The sequence below is a fragment of the Enhydra lutris genome, unplaced genomic scaffold (assembly GCF_002288905.1).
Source record: "Enhydra lutris kenyoni isolate GAN:26980312 unplaced genomic scaffold, ASM228890v2 scaffoldscaffold24, whole genome shotgun sequence".
Classification (NCBI taxonomy): domain Eukaryota; kingdom Metazoa; phylum Chordata; class Mammalia; order Carnivora; family Mustelidae; genus Enhydra; species Enhydra lutris.
In genome coordinates, this window is record NW_019154108.1 from 3,015,474 (window position 1) to 3,038,850 (window position 23,377).

A 23,377-nucleotide genomic window follows, 5' to 3' on the forward strand; every position below is an offset into this window, starting at 1 on the left:
AATGGCAAGATTTCATTTCTTTTGATGGCTGCATAGTATTCCATTGTGTATATATACCACATCTTCTTTCTCCATTCATCTGTGGATGGACATCTAGGTTCTTTCCATAGTTTGGCTATTGTGGACATTGCTGCTATAAACATTGGGGTGCACGTGTCCCTTCGGATCACTACATTTATATCTTTAGGGTAAATACCCAGTAGTGCGATTGCTGGGTTGTAGGGTAGCTCTATTTTCAACTTTTTGAGGAACCTCCATGTTGTTTTTTATACATGTTTTCTATACTAAGCTTATATATCTTAAATAAGGAAGTCTACCTTCCCCCAAATAAACTTTAAAAAAATGGGTATTTTCCCACTATCAATAAATGCATAGGCTTATTTCTCATCCCAATAAATGTTTTACATTGTGTAGTCACACACATAAATATGCTTCCCTCTAGTGCTCATTTGTGCATTAATTGCTGTCTTGGCCATTCTGAGAAGGACTGAATTCTTACATCCAAGAAATGCCTCGCTTTAGAGGTGGCCATGGAAAAAGAGGCTCTGGTTGACCTATTAAATTGCTTTTCCAGGTGTCTAAGATTGTGGACACCATCTATAAGCAACTGCGTGAGAATCCTTCTCACGTTATGAAGCACACAATGTTGCGGGTTGTCACCTTGTTAACACGCACCTCACCGAAGAAGGTTGTCTTCCAACTTATGGATTACCCAGTCCCGGCAGACAAGTAAGTCTCCCTCACCCCTTCTACGGGGGTTTGTTCATAGCCTCCAGAATCCGACAGAGCTGGCAAGTCAGGCCTGGCTTCTTCTTGTCTGAAAAAGAGTATCTGTTTTTGCATCGCCTAGAATGACCATAAAATGTAAAAAGGATCATGCGCTTTGTTCCTATTCTCATACAATACCTCCTATTCTCATACAATACCTACCCACATTAAACACCATCAACAAATGGTCGTTGTCACTGTTGTTTATGTGAGGCTTTAAATTGTGTTCTGCTGCCTAACCCATAGGAACCAACCTCTCCTCACAGTGATGATGGGTTTTTACCCATAAGTGATTACATTTATAGGGCTTTCCCCCCCTCATTTATGATGAGCAGATGTAAGGTACTTCCACCCACCAACAAAGTAATGAAACATTAAAAGTAGCTGTTCCTTAGCTATTTATCTGAAATTCGTGATTGAGGATCACAGAAAATATTAAGGAGAAAAGAATACCAGTGTGGGCCAGTGGGACAGTATGAGCCTCACTCACAGCTGAAGAGAGTAGTAAATGACATCACCCCATTCCTATCATCTGTACCTTGAGAAGGAAAGTAATACTTCTTTACTACTAACCATACACAAGGCAGGAAGTTACATTATGGAAAGGATTCAGGCTTCTGAAACAAATGGGTCTGAATTTCTTCCCAGCCACTTAAGTTTCTAAACTCCTTGATCCTCAATTCATCTGTGAGATGAGAAAAATTCTTTATCTATACAGCAATTATATGGGTTAGAGGAGTTAACTCCCGTGAAAGGGCATCAAAGTCCACAAAATGCTAAACCAATTATACGACTGACTTTTTTCCCCCCTAACTGAAAGCTTATATTTATTTGGGAAGCTCATAAGTACAAAGTATTTTACTACTGAGAAGACGTCTGGAAATTAAAAATCTTCATAAGACTCAGTGTCTTCTCATTCAGGAAGTAAGAAACCACTGTATGCAATATATTACCAGCCTTCAAACATTTTGTTGAGAAGGAATAGCCCAACATTGATAAAAGCTGCCAGTGACTCCACACGAACAATAAGAAATGAGGAGGTACAGAGAGAAAGCATAATTAGAGTTAGGTGAGTTTAATTAAAATGGTCACCAGCAGATCTTGTGCACCAGTAGGTGAGGATTGAGGTAGAAAGGACTAGGATTTGGAGCTAAGCTAAATCAGAGAAAAAGAGAGAATGTCTGGTCACCTGGAAGGTACGATCTAGAGGTAAGGGAATGATACAGGGCATGTGAGACTGGATGTCCATGTGGTTCTAAGCAAAGTTCTAAAGCTGAGCCCAGAAGGCAGGACCCGTGGAATAATGGGTTCTAAAAAGCTGGTATGTCTGTGCTCTGTAGGACCAGGCCTCCCTATTAGGAACCTAAATGCAGAGAGACGATAAAATGAGGTTCAGAGCCCAGCATGAATTGATAAGGGATCAGGAATATGCCCACACAGATGTGTGTAGCAGTTTATAAGATAAGCAATAATACAATCTTGAATGGCCAGGCATGTAGAAAGGAGCTAGGGGACTGGGAGTTGAGAAGCCAGGGTTCTAGTGCGTGACACCTGTGTCGCTAATTAAATGTGTGACATTTCACAAAAGGGCCCACTCCTCTGAGCTCAATTTAAATTTCCTTTTCTGAGGCGTGTGGGTGGCTCAATGGGTTGAAGCCTCTGCCTTCAGCTCAGGTCGTGATCCCAGGGTCCTGGGATCAAGCCCCGCATCGGGCTCTCTGCTCAGCGGGGAGCTTGCCTCTCCCTCTCTGCCTGCCTCTCTGCCTACTTGTGATCTCTGTCAAATAAATAAAATTTTTAAAAAATTCCCTTTTCTAATTTTTAAATGTATATAGTTAGGTTTTTTGCTTAGTATTTCTATTTATTTGTTTTTTTAAGTTGATATATTTATTTATATTAATTTGTATTTTTATACCAGTTTTTAAATATTCCATTATTCCTGGATAAACAAGATCACAAGGTGGGGGAACCAGAGCATGGAATGGAGAAAGCTTATCAGTTCTTGGCACTGGCCTGGACAGACATTTAGATGTGCTAGGAAGTGAACTTGCAGACTGTTTTCTGTTAGAATCTCACTGAAATCCTTCCTGTGTTTTCAAGGACAAGAGATTAATGGGATCGTTTGGAAATGAGCATATCAATTTGGTTTCGACTTGTCTGCAATTTCTTTGCTATAAAACATGTAAACCCAACACTTTTCCTGATTCGTGACACAGTATTACGTAGGAAATGAACAGCCTGAATCTCACTGTGGTGGGGCGGGGGTGGGGCTGTTTTGCAGCACTTTGATCCTGATGTGGCACGCGGCAGGTTCCGAGTCGAGCGTGGCCCCTCACGTGCTGAAGACAATCTTGTTGATACTGAAAGGAAAGCCTGGAGAAATGCAGGATAGCCTCAAGGAAAGAAGGCGGTTCTCTCTTGACACGACTAATATGATGCCTGTCGCGGTAAGTGACACCAGGAGTACGGCTTTGTCCTGGTATTTCTTGACCGTGAAAATCCCGGTCTGCCCACAGGCTCCGACGTACTTCGGGACACTGTCCGGCTTTCATTCATTCATTCATCCATCCAACATGCACTTATTGAGTGCCAACTATATGCCACATCCTGGTCAGGAAGCTTACATTCTGGTAAAAAAACATAGACAATGAACGAAAAAGTGTGTCATGTGTCAGATGATATTTAGCCGAGAAGAGACATCTAGTGATGTGGGGAAAAGAAAGGGACAGGGTGGGCTTCGGATAGTCGGTCAGGGGAGGCCGCTCTGTGGAGGCAACGCCCAGTCAGGGAGTGAAGGAGTGGATCCCTGCAACTCTCCAGGCAGGCGATTTCTAGACAGAAAGAAGGACAAAAGCTCCGTAGTGATGAGAACTTGCCTGGTACATCAGCGGCTGCAGAGAAACCAGGAGAGAAGGGAGCAAAGGTGAAGGTCCGAGACGGTGTCAGAGAAACGCCACCCACTAGACCACACAGACTTTTCTAGGCATATGAAGGCCCAATGCCATTTGTGCCCAACATTTCACATCTCCCGAGGAGTAAAATCGGCCCTCGCGGGAGTAAGTTCCAGTCTTACCGGACACGGTGCGAGTGAAATGGGTGACGCTCCCCGACGCGAGGGGCAGGTGGTTCTTGGACGTGGCGAACGGCCAGACGGGGGTTCGTCGGCCAAATGACGGTTAGTGGCCTGGCCTGCCTCCTCGGCAATATCTCAGGGCCTGGGTTGTTCAAGCACAGGGAGGACCTGGGGCACTGGTGGACCCTTCTTCATGGCCGCAGATGAAGGGGACCCTGGGATGTTGTGTCCCTGGGAACCACCTTGCTTCCCGCCGCTTTGGCAGCCAGGCGGTCGTGCACGGGCTTCGGGAGCTCCGGGAACACTGGGCACCGCTCCTGGCTCAAAATGGGCCTCGCGGCGGTGACGGGATGAATGAACACCCGTGCGCGGGCCTCCTTCAAGGGGTCGCGGGAGGCTGTGCTTCCTCCCCCCTCACTAAGGCCGGCCGGCGTGGACGCAGGACGCTCCGTCCTTGACTTCTTCTCCTTCCCTTTAGGCCTCCCAGGCCCTGTGCACGCTGCTGCCCGTGGGCTCCTACAAGAAAGCGGTGGCGCAGGTGTTCCCGCAGCTGCTGATGGCCCTCATGCTTCAGCTCTGCTACAGCAGGGACCTGCGGCTCCTGACCGGGAACAGGACACTGTGAGCTCGGGTTGCTCCTTCCCGACGCAGCAGGAGGGAAGCTTCAGCTGTGGACTCTGCGGTCCCTCGGGTCCACGGGGAGCTCCTTCCCGGGCAGGGTTTTCACTTACTAGTCTTCTTCCCCCGAAGGGTCGATGCCTTCAGAATCCCTCCGTCCGAGGGGCTCGCCGGGCCCTCCCCAGCGAGGGCAGAGCGCGGTGCCGCTGCGGGGCGGGCGGTGCCGCGGGGGTGGGGGAGGGGAGCCGCAGACGCGTCGGAGCCGCAGCCGCGGCGGTGCTCGCTCTGCCGCCAAGTCCGACCTCAGGGGACCCGCTGCGAGGTTGAAACAGCGCGCGCCGACGTGCTCTGTGAGCTGGGAGGTCGCTTCGCGGCTGGCGACGGGCGTGTGGCCTCAGACGGCGACAGTCCCGTCCCATCAACGAGAGCAGCGCTTCCCTCTCCCCGAGACACCCCGTTGGCTCCGCCGCCCTCGGGGGACGTGCGCACCCACCGCCGGGCACTTGCCCTCGCCAGGGGTGCACTTCGGCACCGCACAGAGTCCGGAGCACGACCCGCTCCATTAGGATATCTAAGCCGTTCCCTGGCTCTCGAGCGGACGCACCACGCGGGCCCGGGCCGGTGAGAACCGACCTATTCGCGCAAAGCGTCCGAAGCAGAAAAGTGGCCGGCGCTTCGCGCAAACTGTCCCATCGTTTAACACCTTCCGCTCCTGAGCCGTCGCGCTAGCAACCGCCCCCCCGCCAGGATCCCACACGCCAGGTTTCAGTCGAACCCCAGGCCCCTCGCGCTGTCGGTCAGGGAAGAGGACGGGCAGGGAAAGCTGTTTTCCTTGGACACGTGCCCCTTCCCAAAGCCAACATCCTGCCCGGACGCAGTGCCAAGGCGGGTCACAGGTACTGGGTTCCATGAAGGCCACTGTCAAGTGGTGACTCTCTTCTTTGGGGCCTTAGCTACGCCCAGGACGCCCTGAGGGTGCTGCTGACCTGCTCCGGGCTGCAGCAGGTGGACGCTGCCCTGAAGAGGAAGAACTGCTGGAGCCGGTTCAGCCACGCGCCCTTCCACCACCACGCGGTCTACCTCGTCGCCAAGTAAGAAAGGGGCCCGGCCACGTGCTGGGTCTCTACCCCCTTCTCCAGCTCTCTTCAGCTAAGCCACGTGTGAGCACAGCCAGTGTCCACTCCAACTTCCCCCTCCCCCCAACGATCTGAATTGCCCTGATTTCTACTTATTCCCTTATTTTAGGGGCTTATTACTTATTGGTATAGTTTTCTCTTTCTCGGTCCTCCCACTTGATGATACAGACATCCCGTTATCCTCCCTCCAAAGAATAGGTTCCCCTTTTAGCTATGGAGAACTAGAGGTAAATGTGCTTTTTCTCTTCCCCTGCTGTTAGCGGATCCCAGCTTTGTAGGCATCAGACAGTCATAGATGTGCTCCCACTGTAAAGGGGTTCAGTAAAAATCTGTTCTCAATGAGACGAACAAATTTGGAAAGTACAATGAAGGAGAACTTTTATTTTTCTTGTAATAGAAAAGATGGTGGGTTTTTTCTCCCCTAGTTAGCTCCTTACTGAATAGCAAGTTTCTGATTACAGGGATCAGATTTTCTGATCAAGAATCAAGACGTGGGGGCACCTGGGTGGCTCAGTCGGTTAAGAGTCTGCCTTCGGCTCAGGTCATGATCTCAGGGTCCTGGGATTGAGCCCTGCATCGGGCCCTCTGCTCAGCGGAGAGCCTGCTTCTCCCTCTCTCTCTGCCTGCTGCTCTGCCTACTTGTGCTCTCTCTCTCTGTCAAATAAATAAATAAAATCTTTTAAAAAAAAGAAGATTTGACAAGATAATAGACCATTTAAAGTTGTAACCAACCCAGAAAGTAGAGTCTATATGGTCTCTGGGTCTTTCATGTGTTTCAAGTGGCATTTTATTTACACACAGATTCCAGGAACATATGCGGCCACTAGTTAAGTGTCACAATGTCCTTAGTATCTTTGGATCTTCTTCCTTAAAGTGTGGTCCCCAGACCAGCAGCAACAGCACCCCCTAGAAGTTTAAAATAGAAGAATCTCATGGCCCACTCCAGTCCCACTGAATCAAAATCTGCACTTTAGCAAGATTCCTGGGTAATTTGTATATTTATTAAAGATTAAGAAGCACTGGTTTAAAATGCCAACCTGGAGTCCTAAAGTAAAACCTGTCACATCCACTTTTATGGTCCTGTCACATCCGGTCCAGGCCGGAGTGTCAGGACAACTGTGAGCCTGGCCACTGCCCAGAAGGGCTTTTGTGAATCAGGACCCACCACTTCTCCCGAGTAAAGCAGGGTAGTCCCAAACTCTCTTCTTCATTACATCACTCAAAGGAAAGACTTGGTCTAAAACCTTGACAAAGCTATTCAGCCATCCTGGATTGCCAAGACATTTATTTTGCACTGTCTATTTTCTGTCCTTTCGGTCCAGCAGGAGCCTGTCATGTTGCAGGACCCTCCGCTGTGGGGCTCAGCGGGGGAGAGACGGGAAAGGGGAGTGATGTTAACGAATGAGACCCTGTCCGTGATCCAGCTGTCTGTAATTCCCTGGAGTCTGTGTAGAATTCAGGAAGGGGTCCAGTTTACCTTGGATTAGGAGATATTAGAAAATAGCTTTCTTTTTCATCCGGGAGGTAAAATATGAGAATAATGCTTCTCTCTTTCCTACCATTAGCCATGGCTGATGCAGGAAGACTCTCCTCTCTTTGCTAACTCAGTGCCTTACTCTCCATGACAGAACTCTCAGTGAATACAACTTCCCACAGTTTCCAGAGACCTTGCATTATCTCTACAAGCTCTCGGTGGAAGATCCTAGACAGTCAGAAGACAGTATCATCACAGTAATATTCCTCACTGAAGTAAGTTTCATTAGATGACTGCAAACAGCCAGGTTCTCATTCCTTATCCAAACTTAAGTCAACCCTCCAATCTTTTTATCTCCCTCTCTGAATATTAATTCTTACCCAGAGTTAAGACAACGACAGATAACTTTTGTCATGTCTTTCAGAAATGTGATTTGCACAAACACTAACTATTTCTGTAGTACCGGTTCACACATCTCTGCAGGCTTGTTAAACTACATCAAAAACTAGTGAAGTGCTATATGCTGGCTAATTGAACATAATAAAAAAATTTTTTAATTAAAAATACAGTAGACCAAGGAATATTTAAAGTACACTCAACGTTTACTTGAAGATAGTAGATAATACCTGAGATCTGAATGATACTTCAGACTATCTAGGAGGAAGAAAAAGAAATGGTCCAAATAACTAAGTAAAATGAAAATATAGAATATATTAATATTTATATTAACATTACACCATAGATTGTAATGCTATACTAGAGTTGAGCAAATTGAGAAATTCCTTTTGCTTAAAAAAGGCATGTAGAGGGGCACCTGGGTGGCTCAATGGGTTAAGCCTCTGCCTTCGGCTCGGGTCATGGTCTCAGGGTCCTGGGATCGAGCCCCACGTCGGTCTCTCTGCTCAGCGGGGAGCCTGCTTCCCCCTCTCTCTCTCCGCCTGCCTCTCTGTCTACTTGTGATCTCCCTCTCTCTGTAAAATAAATAAATAAAATCTTAAAAAAAAAAAAAAGCCATGTAGAAAGTTCTAGAAGTTGAAATTCTCTGAGTCAACTATTAATTTTTCCATAGAGGTAATACATAATAAGGTACTAACCAAAGGTGTCATGCCAAATAGTCTCAAAAATATGACATAATTTCAAGCCTCATAGTCAATAAAACAGGTAATAAACTGTAAAAGACATACCCATACACGACACTACCTACTTCTAAGGTTTCCAGAAAGATACATAATCCGTTTAACTGACATTGCACTAGAAAATCAGTAATGCAGCCAAACTTGCTTTAATCCATTTGAATCTCTCATGATTTTGATTATGTGACTCATTATTTTCATTGTATCACCCTTTTAAGTATGTTCAGACATTAAGTAAACCTAAATATGACATACATGATTGCTCCCACAAAATGGCATATTCAAAAGAAATTTACAAACAATATGAGATTTATATGAGCATTATTAATGTGACCGATGATGTTTAATGAGCCCTAATGGCCTCTCTCATCATGAATATGGTGATTACTCCTTTTGGCGAGTGGTAAACCTGTCCTTCTAGGAACCAAGCAATGACGAGTGGCCTCACCATGACATCACTTGGCCTTTAGTTGTTCTGAGCACACGATCTGCATGTTTTACCTTAGCTTAGTCTCGTTAGCCGCCAGTATTTAACATACCATTTATTTATATATTATTTCTAATTTTCTACCGACATAAGTAACGAGAGTTTACATCTTCGTGCCTAAGTCTTCTTCCTTTCAGGATTTTAGATTACTTCCTTCTAGTAGATTCCATGAATCTGAAAGAAGAACTAACGAGTATAAACATTCTCAAGGGTAAGGATTTTTTGGCCAGACTGATTTCCAGCAAGCAGGGTCAACCAGCACTCCCCGCGTGGTTCGCTTCCCCCACTGCACTCTTGCTACTCTTGATGAGCTTTCCAAGTTGAGACGTAAAGGTGATGTCTTGTGGGGGATTTGATTTGTCCTCAATTTTTAAAATTTTAGAGAGGTTGAACATTTCAAAAATATAACTATTCATAAATTAAATTTCCATAATCTGAACAACGCGATCTCTTCTGTGCCCTTTTGCTTATGACAGTCTTAGTGTTTTTCTCAATGAATTCTATGATTCTCTGTCTCTCTCTCTCACACACACCCACAGAATTTTGTGAAGGATATTAAATGTGTTATGCATTTGATTATCGAGAATCAGTACCTAGTTGGTTGTTTGCCTTTTATTTTTGCTTATGGAATATGATTTCTTTCATAAAAATTAAGCATTAGAAAATCTACTGTGGCCAAAGAGTTGATAAATACTCATGTATAATTTGTTCACTTTATACATTTTTTTTTTTTATTTGACAAACAGATCACAAGTAGGCAGAGAGGCAGGCAGAGAGAGAGAGGAGGAGAAGGCAGGCTCCCTGCTGAGCAGAGAGCCCGAATGTGGGACTCGATCCCAGGACCCTGGGATCATGACCTGAGCCGAAGGCAGAGGCTTTAACCGCTGAGCCACCCAGGCGCCCCCACTTTATACATTTTTATGTAAATTTTTACATGCAATGTTGTTTCCCATGAAGTTAATATAATGTTGTACGAGGTACACCATAGTCTTTCACTAAAACTAAAGTTTTCACTAAATAATTAACTTCCTATCCCAGCATCATGTAATTAATAAGCCTTAAATTCACTCCTCACTGGTGCCACTACCTTTATGAATTCCATTATTAATTTCATAGACATACAACAGACACACACCCACATTAGGGTCTGCCCTGGGTGACACTGTTAAGGTCCATTCATTTTCTCATTGCTGTGCAAGGATCACACTGGAATTAGGGAAGCTTGCAATTAAATTTTAATGTCTTGCAAAGCAACTTTCTGTCAAGTCCCTTCAAAATGTCTTTAGTCTTTCCTATGTATTTATCTTTCAAGTCACACGTTAAAATAATTTTGCTAGGTTTAAAAGAAAAAAAAAACTTTCACTGAAACTATGATTGTAGTTAAATTAAAGCTATGAGCTTCTTGGGAATATTTGGTATTTTTATAATTTTGCTTTTTTAAATTCAATATTTTGTCATATTCATATAAATCTTATATATTAATTTTGGAATTAAGTAGTTTATATTATTTTAAATTGTTAGTGCAAATGTGGCCTTTTTTTTGGTTCTTGAATTTATTAAATGTGATTTGGGGTATAGATTTTTGTGTTTGTTTTGTATCTTGAGATAGCCGTCACATAATATTATAGTAGTTTTAGGTGTACAGCATACTGATTCGACAACTCTCTACGTTACGCTGTGCTCACGAGTGTAGCCGCCATCTGTCACCATGCAACACTCTTACAATACCCTTGCCTATATTCCCACTGCTGTGCCTTTATTCTCATGACTTACTCATTCCATAACCGGAAGCCTGTATCACTCACTCTCCTTTATCCATTTTGCCCAACCCTCTACCCCTCTTCTTTCTGACAACCATCAGTTTTCTGCATTTAGGAATCTGATTCTGCTTTTTGTCTGTTTATTCATTTCTTTTTTTTTTTTTTTTTTAGATTTTACATATGAGTGAAAATATGGTATTTGTCTTTCTCCGTCTGACTTATTTCACTGGGCATTAGACCCTCTAAGTCCATCCATGTTGTTGTAAATGGCAAGATCTCATCTCTTTATGGCTGAGTAATATTCCACTCTTTATACATATCACATCTTGTTTACCTTTTCATCTCTGCATGGGCACTTGGGCTCCTTCCTTAACTCGGCCCTTGTAAATAATGCTGCTATAAATAGGGGTGCATGGATTGTTGGTGGGAATGCAAGCTGGTGCAGCCACCCTGGAAAACAGTATGGAGGTTCCTCAAAGAGTTGAAACTAGAGTTACCCTCTGACCCAGCAATTGCACTACTAAGGATTTACCCTAAAGATACAAATGTAGTGATCCCAAGGGGCACCTGCACCCCAATGTTTATAGCAGCAATGTCCACAATAGCCAACCTATGGAAGGAGCCCAGATGTCCATCGACAGATGAGTGGATAAAGAAGATGTGGTACATAAATACAATGGAACACTATGCAGCCATCAAGAGAAATGAAATCTTGCCATTTACAAAGACATGGATGGAACTGAAGGGTATTATGCTGAGTGAAATAAGTGAATCAGAGAGAGACTCTTACATGATCTCATATGTGGAATTTAAGAGAGGAAAAAATAAAACAAGACAAAATCAGAGAGGGAGACAAACCATAAGACTCTTAATCTCAGGAGACAAACTGAGGGTTACTGGAGGGGAGGGGGAAGGGGGATGGGGGAACAGGGTGATGGGCATTAAGGAGGACATGTGATGTCATGAGCATTGGGTATTATATAAGACTAATGAATCACTGACCTCTACCGCTAAAACTAATAATACATTATATGTTAATTAATTGAGTTTAAATTTAAAAAATGAATTCGTGTTTTTGTTTTCTTTGGGAAAATGCCCAGTAGTGGAATTATTGGGTCATAGGGTATTTTTATTTTTAATTTTTTGAGGAACCTCCATACTGTTTTCCCAGATATGGCTTTTTCATTCAATTTTCAAGCTCATTATTGTTGGATATTCAGGAAAATTAGTTAAACTGTATTATCTTAAATTCAGCTACTTTATTGTATATAATAATATTTTGGTTAATTCTCTTGGGTTTTCTAGGTATATGATCCTGATGTGTGAAAAATAAAAATAACATATTGTTATCTCTGGTCAAATTATTTTCATGAATTATGTGTTTTGCCTTGGCCTTTAAAGTTCCATTTTGTGAATAATCTGAGCTCTCCTTTGCCTGTTTACCTAATATGATCTTAGTATTTTTCCCAGTGAACTGTATGATTCTCTGTCTCTCTCTCCTTCAAATACACACACACACACACACACATTTGCAAAGGATATCAAATATCTTATAAACATAGAGCTTTGACTATATACATCCTTAGTGAGATATATCCTAAGGACAAAAAAAAATCTATAAAAAAATACTGACTTTTACTTAGGAGTTTTATGAATATTGTAAGGTGATGATATAATTTTAAGACTATGGTATGCATTCATACAGCAGAAAGCAAATAAGCAAATAAATATATTAACACTATTGGCACAAAGTTTTTTCCAGGTAAGAAAAAGATGAAGCAAACATAAAAGCATTAAAAGTTAACATAAACTCTGTTATGTTAGATTTGAATTGAATACATCAACATTGTCAAAATAAACCCATGACTTAAAAAAAAAAAAAAAGAAGAAGAACTCTTAGTTTCAAGTAAAGGCCAAGAAGACATGATATTCCAATAACAATGTGTACATTCTAGTACACATTTATAATGGTTACCAAATATCATTACTCACTAAAAGGAACCTTGTCTCCTTGAAGAAATGGTTGATTTCAGGGGCAAGAAAATATAAGATAAGCCTGGGACATCTAGTTTTTCTACAAGCAAAGAAGTGTTCAAAGATAGATACATTATGTCAAAGGACACAAAAGCCAACTTGAAAGGGCTCCTACTGGCCAAATTTAGCATCAAAAGAAGGAGTAACTGCAAGTAATTGTAATAAGTTGGGAAAAAAAATTTAAATGCTTGAGTCCTTGGTGGGACTCAAACCTGGAATGCTAGAAGAGAGAGACAGAGAGACGATGCCAGCCAGTAAATGTAGAGGGAACGCTAGACGTGGAAAATTACCACTTTGCAAGCCCCAGTGTGGTAACTAAATAAAGAAAAAAAATTACCAACGAATTTTAAAACTTTTAAGTGAAAGATTGTTGGAGAATATTCACATAGTACCAAATTATCACCCACAGATTAGTTACTAGTTGTAAATAGAAAATATGCCTTTATGTTTTGGTGTGTGATCACTCAGAAAGAGCTAACCTTGATAACATTTGGAAATAACACATCAGTAGCCATCAGTCTTCCATTGTTCCTAATCGATTTCAATTATCTAATTTTCTTTGCCTCATGACTGGGACAAAGCCTGTAAGATAGAAAAGCTGCCCCAAAACATCCTGGTGCCATTGACACAGAGAGTATCCAATATCCTGTGAAGGTTTTAATCTATTTCACACCCTTTTTCTCACTTCTCATTTTATGTTTACTTTTTATATTATATTGGTCACATTGGTTTATTTGAATGTTTTTTCTAGCACAGGCATTAGATTGACTAATTCCACTGTTTTTCTGTTTCCCAATTCCATAACCTCTGCTTCTACCTTTATTATTTTCTTACACTAATTTTCTTTAGCTCAATCTCATTTCTTGTGATATTTCATGTCTCATAATTTCAGGAAATAAATAATTCATTCATTTTTAACATTTTTTTTTAAGCAAAGTGAAGTTAGGCCTCTCCTTCCAACCACAGGGAAACATTTTATTTTTGTTGTTTTATTGTTTTTGCAGTAATCTTTGTTGTATGTTTGATTTCCTCTCTGGTTTATAATTTTGATCCACAAAATAGAGGAGAGTTCTTTTTAAATTTTCAAGTGCTTATAGGCTTTTTTTTCCACTTAAACTTTCTTCTTGGTTTCTTCTTTTATTATAGACATCATGATTTTTTTAAGGTGCTTTTTAAATGATTTGCTTTAGGGAAGTTATTGATTTTTTGGATCTGATAATTAATTTTTGTGAAAGTTGTTTGGAAATTGAGAAGAATATATGATCTGCCCTTCCCTCTCACTGTTGGCTCTCTTCTTCTCTATTATTCTGTGTACTTGACCTGTCTTAATAATATTTTAAATTCCTGACATTTTTTCCCTAAACTGTCATTTGTGTTTCTAAGATATTTTAAAATATGTATATTTTGGCTGCTAGTTACTAGATGCATAAAACCTCATGGTAATCATATCTTCATTTTGGGTGTTAGCTGTTTAAGATGAAAACTCCATAACCTAGCCTCCGCATCCCGAGTCTCCTGCCGTGCCTGTCTGCCAGCCTCACTACCCTCCAATCTTCTCATCCCTTCCCATCCTATAACTCTGGCCTTCCTTCTAGTGTTCAGACACACCCTGCTCATCTACCACAGGGCCTTTGCACATGGCTTACCCTCCTTGGGGAGATCTTCCCTAAACAATTTATCTAGATAATGCCAACTCTGCTTTCAAGTCCAAATCTAAATATCTTTTCATTCTAACTCAGTCTACAACTTCACAGTCTAAATTCAGTTCTGCTTTAGATGTTTTCGTGGTAACTTATAGCTTTTCTTCCTAGTACTGATCACAATTAGCAACTCTGTTTTCATCAGAATAGTGTAGTATAAAATTATTGTACAGTATCAGTCTCTCTTGCTAGTCTATAAGCCCCACAAGGTCATGGATGGAGACTGTTTTGCTCACTACTGTGTTCCCACTTACTAGCATAATGTCTGGCCCATAGTAGGCTGTGCCTAGTGTACCTCCTAGTACACATAAACATTCACTGTCAAGGAACTCACTACCTAACTGTAATCTGGGACAGGGAGGTAATTTAAATTGAGTCACTAAGTTGCCAGCAATGGAGAGAAAAAAAATTTAATGCATATATTTAACTCCAATCAACATGGGAGTTGGGATGCTGAACCCCATACCATCCAAAATCCACATACAACTTTTGACTCCCCAAAAACTAACTACTAATAACATAAACGGTCAATCAACACATATTTTGTATGCTGTATGTATTACATGCCATATTCTTACAATAAAGGAAGCTGGAGAAAAGACAATGTTGTTTTAAAAAATCATGAAGAAGAGGAATACATTCACAACATTGTGCTGTAAAAAACCCGTATCTAAGGGGACCCATACAGTTCAAAACTGTGTTGTCAAGGGTCAACTGTAGATATGTACAAAAATACACATGCATGTGTTTCCTACTATGACTGCTTCCTTCTGCTTCCAGAGAACACAGAAACTATGAACACAGAAATATGTGTGGGGATATGTGTAAGTATCTGGAGTTTTAGGGAAACTTGTGCTTCCGTTTTACTGAGAATGTCTCCATTTTTATCACTGACGCAGAAAACATGAATTAGCCTTTTCTCTGCTTATGAACGTACCGACTGTTTTCTTTCAGATCCTGAATAATTTTTTCAAGGACCCATTCCCAGAAGAATTTTTGGTTCTCTTCAGAAACTGGGTCAATGACGTCAATCCCGCGGTTAGCAAGCTGAGCCTTCAGAAAATCGCCAGCATGGCACCAGTTATCAATGAGGCACGTGAGTGTGTGGTCTGGGAACGCCACCGCCATCACAGTCTAGGGCTTCCCACTGCTCAGGACCCTTCCTGATCACACACTGCTATGTCTCCGTTTCTGCAGACTAACACAATTTCAAAGCCTGGGTTGAATGGAGGCAGTGTGCTAAGTAGACTCAGGAGCTTAATCACCCTGTTTCTGTTTTTTCTGGAAAATCATTCATGGCCCTTGGAATGGACCGACACTGTCCTACACAAACTCTTGGAGTCTAAACCACACACGGAAGTTCATTTCCCTCCAACCTACACACCTGCGACCACACTGACTCCGATCCCAGAGCACTCGCTCGAGCTTCTTCTTCCGCGCAGCCCACTCCTCCTTACCCGTACACATTCACTTTTGTCTGCTTCTCAACTCAGGTCGAATTCTGCTGAATATTCGGACCTGGCAGGTGCATCCTTCTCAGAGCCACGCCCACCATGAGCCCTTGCTTACACGATACTTTACACTAGGAGTTCTCTGTATGTGCTGCTTGAACCAGCAGTATCAGCCCCTCCCAGAAACTGGTATAAATATGAATTGTCAGGCCTGCCCCAGAGCTGTGGACTCAGAAGTCATGGAGGTGGGGCCAAGCTGTGCTTCTGAAAGTCCTCCAGGGGGTCGTAATAACTTAAACTTGAGAGCCACAGTCTTACACTCTTTCCTACTGAGTCGCGTGAATACTTCTTGCCTTCCCAGAAGATCAAATCTAAGCATGTTTTGTGATGCTCTTATAAATTCTTTTTTTTAAGTTTTTATTTAAATTCCAGTGAGCAAACAGTATAATTAGCTTCAGGTGCACAACGGAGTGATTCAACACTCACAGGCAACACCCAGTGCTGCTGTTATCACAAGTGCCTCCTTGAGCCTCACCACCTGTTTCACCCATCCCAAAGCACCTTGCATAATGGGATTATGCTGATTCTGTAAATCATTGTTGATTTAATAAGTTTAATAATAAACTCTTGTTTACCTATTCAACATTGTCTCTGAAAGCTCAAAGGCTGTCCGTTGGGCTCCCATTTGGCATTTAGAATGAAATGAGCCGTGATCAGTTCGCTTTAAATAAGTCACAGAAATCAGTGTACATTCTTTTAGTATCAGAGTTATTCATTGCCTTGTCTAGCACTCTTCCCAACGTTTTTAATGACTGCAAGGAAGATTCTGGGTCAAGGTTGTCTAGGAGAGTAAGAGGGAAACAGTGGAGCGTGAGCTGGGCTGAGTTCACGTACTATCTCTTGGTAAAGACAGCTTTTCAGCCAAACACAAGGCCTCTGGCTATTATTTTGGCAAATTGTATTTCTTTATTTCTTTTGCTTCTTCTCTTTCTGGTATTTGCTTCTCTCCCTTGGTGTCTCCTTTTTGCCTTTTTCCTTACTTTCTTTTCTGTCATCTCGGATCAGCCATTGAGTCTCATGACCCGGCTCAGGGGCTCTCGTGCCCACACGAGTCACCAGCACCTGGTTTAGAGGTCACCCTGCTCATGCCGTGCTGGTGAATGCTTCACCGCCAGCTCTCCGGAAACAACACCTGTTGCTCTGGGGTACTCTCACCATGGCCATTTCGAGCTATCAAAGGGACACCATTAAACACAGAACTGGGGAGAGATGCCCGGTAGTGCGTCATTATTTAATATTCCCACCAGACAGATATAATGCCTGTGAGTAGCCTCAAGGGCATGTAAGAGTCCAGAGAAGCAAAAAAAATAGGAAGTGATGGGTTTTGAGTATTTATTACCTTGGCTTTATTTCTTCCTAGTTTTCCAAAACTATTTTTTAATAGTAACTTTTTAATTGTAACCTCAGTGTAGTTAACATGCAGTGTTCCACTCGTTTCTGGCGGACCGCGCGCTGATTCAGCAAGTTTGGACTTACTCGGTGTTCATTGTAAGCGACTCTTAATCCCCTTCCCCGGTTTCCCCCACCACCACCTCCCTCGCCTCCAGCAAGCATCGGTTCGTTGTCTAGACTTGAGAGTCTGCTTGAACAATCAGCTCACAGAAGTTTTGTCAATGTGACAACCGCATCTTGGGAGGCAAGCCCGGCACACGACTGCACACGGCCCAGACCCAGACGTGTGTGTGCCAAGTGCTACGTCACGTCTCCTTCTACTTCCAAAATCCAACCTTTTCCCCTCTTACATACAGATAGAAAATGTCTGCAGCTTGTTGGAGTCCGTCTTGGATGCCTTCCTTTCAAAAGACAAAACTGTTATAATTCGGGCCTTAATCACCCTTCGAAGACTTCTAGTCAGACTGGACAAGGTGACCTACTCCTCTCTGTGTACTAGAATTGCTTCCAGCTACTGTCCCCTGATGGACCACGTGAGTTACACAGTTAGATATGTGAAATCACTAAGTTGGATAGTTAAGCGGAAGCCCCAGCTGAGGCAATGCTATTACATTTCCAAAGAAATCAACAGAAGATAGTCATTTTGTGCAGAACTACCATTTCTTCTGCAGAGATGACAATATTAGTCAAATAAGTACCATCTATATATATAGTTATATACCTATATACATATATATAACTACACTATGAGAAGCTGGAAAAATTGTCCATAAGAAAGGAGAATCAAAGAGCATCCTCTGTCTTTGGAGGAAAGAGGGAATGTATGTAGCTTAGGGGCTCTATCTCGGCTAAGCCTAGCTCTGGACTGCCTGGGTTCAAATCCCTAGTCTGGCTCTTCCCAGCCGGGAAATCTTAAGCAGGTTATTCAGTTCCTTATGCTCTGGTCTCCCCACCTATAAAATAGAGAGAGTAGCAGGTGTGTTATGGGCATTAGAGACGACATGTTAATGCCCCCAGTGTTTGTTATTATCATATAAAACTCTAACTGGGTATTTCATCAGGACGCCTGGGTGGCTCAGTGGATTAAGCATCTGCCTTCAGCTCAGGTCATGATCCCAGGGTTTTGTTACCCAGACTCGCTCAGGCTCCTTGCTCAGAGAGGAGCCTGCTTCTCCTCTGCCTGCCTCTCACCCTGCTTGTGCTCACTCTCTCTCCCTGATAAATAAAATCTTTTAAAAAATAAATAAAAGGTCTTTCATCAAGAAGTTATGCATTTTGAAAATTCTTGTTTTGTATGGTAAATGTATTCCAGAAAAGTTGGATGACAGTAACATATTTTAATAAGCAAAGACACTTTGGAATGCCATAGGGAATATTTATTTTTAAAGACTTCTATAATAAGTCATTTGTGAATTGGAGAATTAGAAAATCATTTTCCAAAAATTTCTAAGCTCTTAATTATTCAGATTTCACTGAAGAAAGCATTGTATTATTAAGCTATAGAAAGAAGTCATTTAATGACAAGAATTATTTTCAAAATAATGATAATAATAGTAATAATAATAGTGGCAGGGTTTATTGAGCATTTACTAAGTATCAGTCACTATTCTAAGGGTTCTACATGCACTAACTCATATAATTCTCTAAACAACTATTACTGTTATCCAGTGTACGTACAAGGAAAATGAAGCAAAGAGAAGCGAATATTTGGCCAAGTTCACACAGCTAAATAAGTACCTGGAATGTCCATGTAAAAAAAAATTTCAAAATGAAATCACTTGGAGGGAAAATAAAACTAAACTAAACTAAGTAAACAATCATACCACACCAAATGAAAAGAAGCAAAATCAGAGAGAAGAGAAAATTACCAAATATCAATTTACCTTAAGTCATTCCTTGGAGGTTGAATGTTTGAAAAATATTAGGATATCAATGAAACTATGATACTGTGTTTCTCCATATTTAAAGAAAAACAATGATAGGCATGCAGCCCCCAGGTTCCCATGGCCACTTGCCACAGGCACGACACAAGGCCTTGCCTCCCTAGGGCAGCAGCTCCACACAGCACCTGCACTCCAAGCTCCACACCAAAGCTGATGGCGAGAACATTCTAAAAGGCCCTAGCCCAATTTCCCAGAGGGAGAGATGACAGAGTTGGTGAACACTTGTCAAGACCACAATTATTTAGCGACCTGCATAAACAAAAATGGCAACTTTGCTAATTTGAGAATTTACCCACATGGACTGGTGCTGTTGGATCTTCAGAGTTATCACAAGTCTTTTGAACAAAATAGAAGAAAGAATGAAAGAATTAAGTCAGGACAGTACTGGGCAGGTGAAGCGATGACCACCCATAGTTCGGGGAAGATACTGGCCCACCGCCAGCGGTCGTCTGGTCGAGGAAGACATAGATATAGTGGTACATGATGAGATTCACTTCATCAAAACATTAAAATTCTATAGTAGAAGCAGTTCGGGAATATTCTCATCCTTAGTGGGGCTGTTACTCTGGCCGAGAGTGGTTTGGGTATCCCCAGGCCATCACATGCAGTGGGAAAGTTGAAAGTGGCAAAGACACCTTGATTCTGGGGCCAGAGATGGGGCATATTACTTGAAATAGTCAAACTGGAACCAAAGAGAGTCACTCTGATAAGAGACTGGCCAAATGCACGGATGCGAGAAACATGTGGGGGCGTCTTACACAATCTTAGAGGAGGCTGCTCTCAGGTTCTAGGAGAAGACTACACCAGTGCTGAAGAGGTAAACCCAAGAAGGGAGAGAGTTTGACTATAGGATTAATGATGGGACAGCTGATCCAATCCCCATATCTCCAGAAGAAGATTCCACATGGGAGTTTCTCAGACTGGTTCTTGACCTCTCAGTAAAAGTACTGAAACAGGATGGGAAATATTTTACACAGGGTGACTGTGTCAGTTTGAGGGAAGCCCTGTCACTCTCTGAAGAACAGCACTGGCACCTGTGGAAGTCTCGAAGGAGTTCCTCTGTGTCCTTTCATACTTGGACTTGTGGGTCTTTTACAGTTTGGAAGAAAGCTAACCCTTGAAGACCAGTATTCCCTAACTGCCTGACTCACACTGATCTAGAGTATGGCATATGAAGACATATTTGCAAATAGCCTTCCTGACCTTAACACACCATACTCTAAATCGGTAGGAGTCAGGAAATTGATTGTGAATTCCCTCAATTTTCTTTTAATTATTATTTTTAATTTTTAAAAAAGCAAGGAGAAAATGTATATGTTGATGATGACCTAGGGGGGTTGTGATTTTGTTTTGGGGTTTTTGTTTTTTTCTTTTGAAAATCATCTGAAGAATGATTAGACAGCACAGGGAAGGCTGCTAAATGTACTGAGCCCCTAGAATGTGATTTTTGTTATTTTTTTAAAAAGATTTCATGTATTTATTTGCCAGAGAGAGAGAGAGAGAGCACAGGCAGGCAGAGTGGCAGCAGAGGCAGAAGGAGAAGCAAGCTCCCCGCTGAGCAAGGAGCCCGATGTGGGACTCGATCCCAGGACACTGGGATCATGACCTGGGCTGAAGGCAACTGATTAACCAACTGAGCCGCCCAGGCATCCCAATTTTTGTTATTTTTTGTGGGGGGGGGGTTGTTTTTTGATTTTTGCTTTGGTAGACTTCAAATTTGGTTGTTTGGAGGAATGAACATCAATGTTCTTGATGCTGTTACCCAAAAAATTGAACTTTTCTTGACAAATATTAAAATCTGGTGCTTATAAGAAAGAGTTAAGAAAAAAAAATGAATAGCAATGATTTGATTAAAATACAAATGAGAAAAGAACTTAAAAAAATAACTCGCTCAGCTTACTCCTCTTTGGGGGACAAAAGTGGGATTTCAGCAGGTGTGGAGCACTTCAAAGCTCTTTCCACTAGTCTAGATAGGCTTTCAATGGTTAGTGCACGTCTTCCTGTAGACCAAGGGTACAAACACGTAACCCTCAGATGAATGCACCTTGCGGGTGTGCTAAGTTTGACTCTCAAACAGTGTAAGTCCGATATTTTTACTGGGAGATTTCTCACAGAAATCTGAATTTTTCATGAAGTTTCAGAAGATTTGAGAATACTGGAGCCCACCAACCTACTTGGCAACAGTCCACAGGAGCTAGATGCCCTCTCTGAGAGAGGCCCAGAGCTTTCTTTTATCTCAGCCTCCCTCGTCTCCCTGCTTTCCTTCAATGCCACCTGCTTTGCTCATTTACATCAGCTTTCCCGCCCTTAGGACATGATTCGATGACCACTGCTTTAGGCTTTTGCTTTGATCCACACTTATTACCTCAGGGAAGGAACATAAGAAGGTATATTAGCCATTTGTCTTTTGTTGGGAGTATATCTGGTATGTTCCTGAGAAGAGAAAGTTAAAAAAAAAATGAAATCATGAACATATCTAAAAACTGGAAAGTGATATTATATTTTTTAAAAATTAACCTCTTCTCTAACTTGCAGTTTTTCTTTTCTAGCTTTTTATTATCCCATAACCTTCCTATCTGGCATAAGCAAGCCATTAGAAACCTGGTTCTATGCCAGTGTGCAGAGATCCCCCACTGGCATTCCTTGGCAATCTGCAAAGGTCTACAGCATTCGAATACACCATGTTACTTTGCTTTAAGTACGTTTATAGAAATTATTTCCAGGTTATACAGATTATTCCAGTTTATCTTTTTAGGACATTATTAAATACTGTTTTCCTACATTTAAGGAACACTTTTCACAGGGAACACATTTTTCTAATGCATTTTGAATTTTGGTAAGCAAATCTTTATTTTACAATAAAAAAAAAAGAGTTGACTACTTAGACCCTGGTGAATCTTTTCTAAAAATAAGCGATAGGGATGCCTGGGTGGCTCAGTCATTAAGCATCTGCCTTCAGCTCAGGTCATGATCCCGGGGTACTGGGATTGAGCCCCGCATCGGGCTCCTTGCTTAGCAGGGACCCTGATTCTCCCTTTATCCCTCCCCCACTTGTGCTCTCTCTCTGACAAATAAATAAATGACCTTAAAAAAAACTTAAGGGGTGCCTGGGTGGCTCAACGGGTTAAAGCCTCTGCCTTCAGCTCAGGTCATGATCCCAGGGTCCTGGGATCGAGCCCCGCATCGGGCTCTCTGCTCAGCGGGGAGCCTGTTTCCCTCTCTCACTCTGCCTGCCTCTCTGCCTACTTGTGATCTCTGTCGAATAAATAAATAAAATCTTTTAAAAAAATTTTTTAAATGATAATGATAATTATATATGTATATATGAACACATACATATATGGTATATATACACATATAGTATATGTACATGTAAATATATGTAAACATATATATGTTTATATGTAAACATATATATATTTGTTTTATTTGTATATGTATCATATTATATATATTTGTATATAATATATATTATATTTATATTATATTTGTATATAAATATATGTATATATTATACATAATAAATAAATATATTTAAATATATATATATGGGAGATATATATCTCCCACTGCTTAAAGAAAAGAACCCTAGTGATATCCTCAAACGAGGCCTTTCTCTGTGTGCATATTCTAGAGTAATGGAGGCATCCAGAGTATGGCCATTCAGCACTTCGGCGAATTACTCAGGGACATGAGTGAGTACACATGGATGCTGAATGATGTGATTCTTGAAGGCTTGGTGCCTCTGATCTTGTTTTTGGAAGACACAGAAATTAGAGTCGCTCAAGTAAGTCCTGCAATCTTGTTTTTCTTAGCTTTGCAGAGAACCGCAGTGTTTTATGTAACCGCAGATGAGCAAACCCTCAGTGACCCTTTTCTACTCCACAGGCATGTAAGTATACGTTAGCGATCTGCGTCTCAGAATTAAACTGGCCAACGTGGCATTTGCTCAAGGACGAGTTTTACAGTTTCGAGGAGGTGGTGCTCAGCGTCTGCAGCAATCTCGTAAGTGGCCGTGAGAGCTACAAAGTTACAAAGTTGGCTTCAGAGGTGATCCCGAGTGATGAAAGGTGTGGCAGGGACAAGCATGGGTCCCGGAGAAGGAAGGTGAAGACAAAATAGCACACGAGGAATTACAGCTGGGGTTTCAGACCAGAACAAATTCAGGTTTCCACTACCTCTTCCCTGACACTGGTTATCTCTGACTTTCTTCCTCCGACTCACCCACATTGAGCTACGGATGGTCACAGAGGTAGGAACAGCATTTCCAATCACCAGCAAAACCGGAAGCACTTGGCCACCATCTGATGGGCCAGGGCTCTGGAAACCAGCATGAAGTGCAGCAGGA

At 42.1% G+C, this 23,377-nt stretch overlaps 1 protein-coding gene and 1 pseudogene across 1 annotated transcript in view; both read left to right on the plus strand.

The window, feature by feature from the left end:
- LOC111150628 (maestro heat like repeat family member 9) overlaps nt 1-23,377 on the plus strand; it is a 158,161-nt gene that overhangs the window by 106,030 nt on the left and 28,754 nt on the right. Inside the window, exons 11-19 of the mRNA XM_022508117.1 lie at nt 575-729; nt 3,050-3,215; nt 4,320-4,462; nt 5,413-5,550; nt 7,224-7,344; nt 15,138-15,275; nt 17,443-17,619; nt 22,664-22,816; nt 22,918-23,034. Of these exons, the coding sequence (XP_022363825.1) occupies nt 575-729; nt 3,050-3,215; nt 4,320-4,462; nt 5,413-5,550; nt 7,224-7,344; nt 15,138-15,275; nt 17,443-17,619; nt 22,664-22,816; nt 22,918-23,034 (1,308 nt within the window). The remainder of the gene's footprint in view (nt 1-574; nt 730-3,049; nt 3,216-4,319; nt 4,463-5,412; nt 5,551-7,223; nt 7,345-15,137; nt 15,276-17,442; nt 17,620-22,663; nt 22,817-22,917; nt 23,035-23,377) is intronic.
- LOC111150614 lies at nt 18,408-20,150 on the plus strand (annotated as a pseudogene).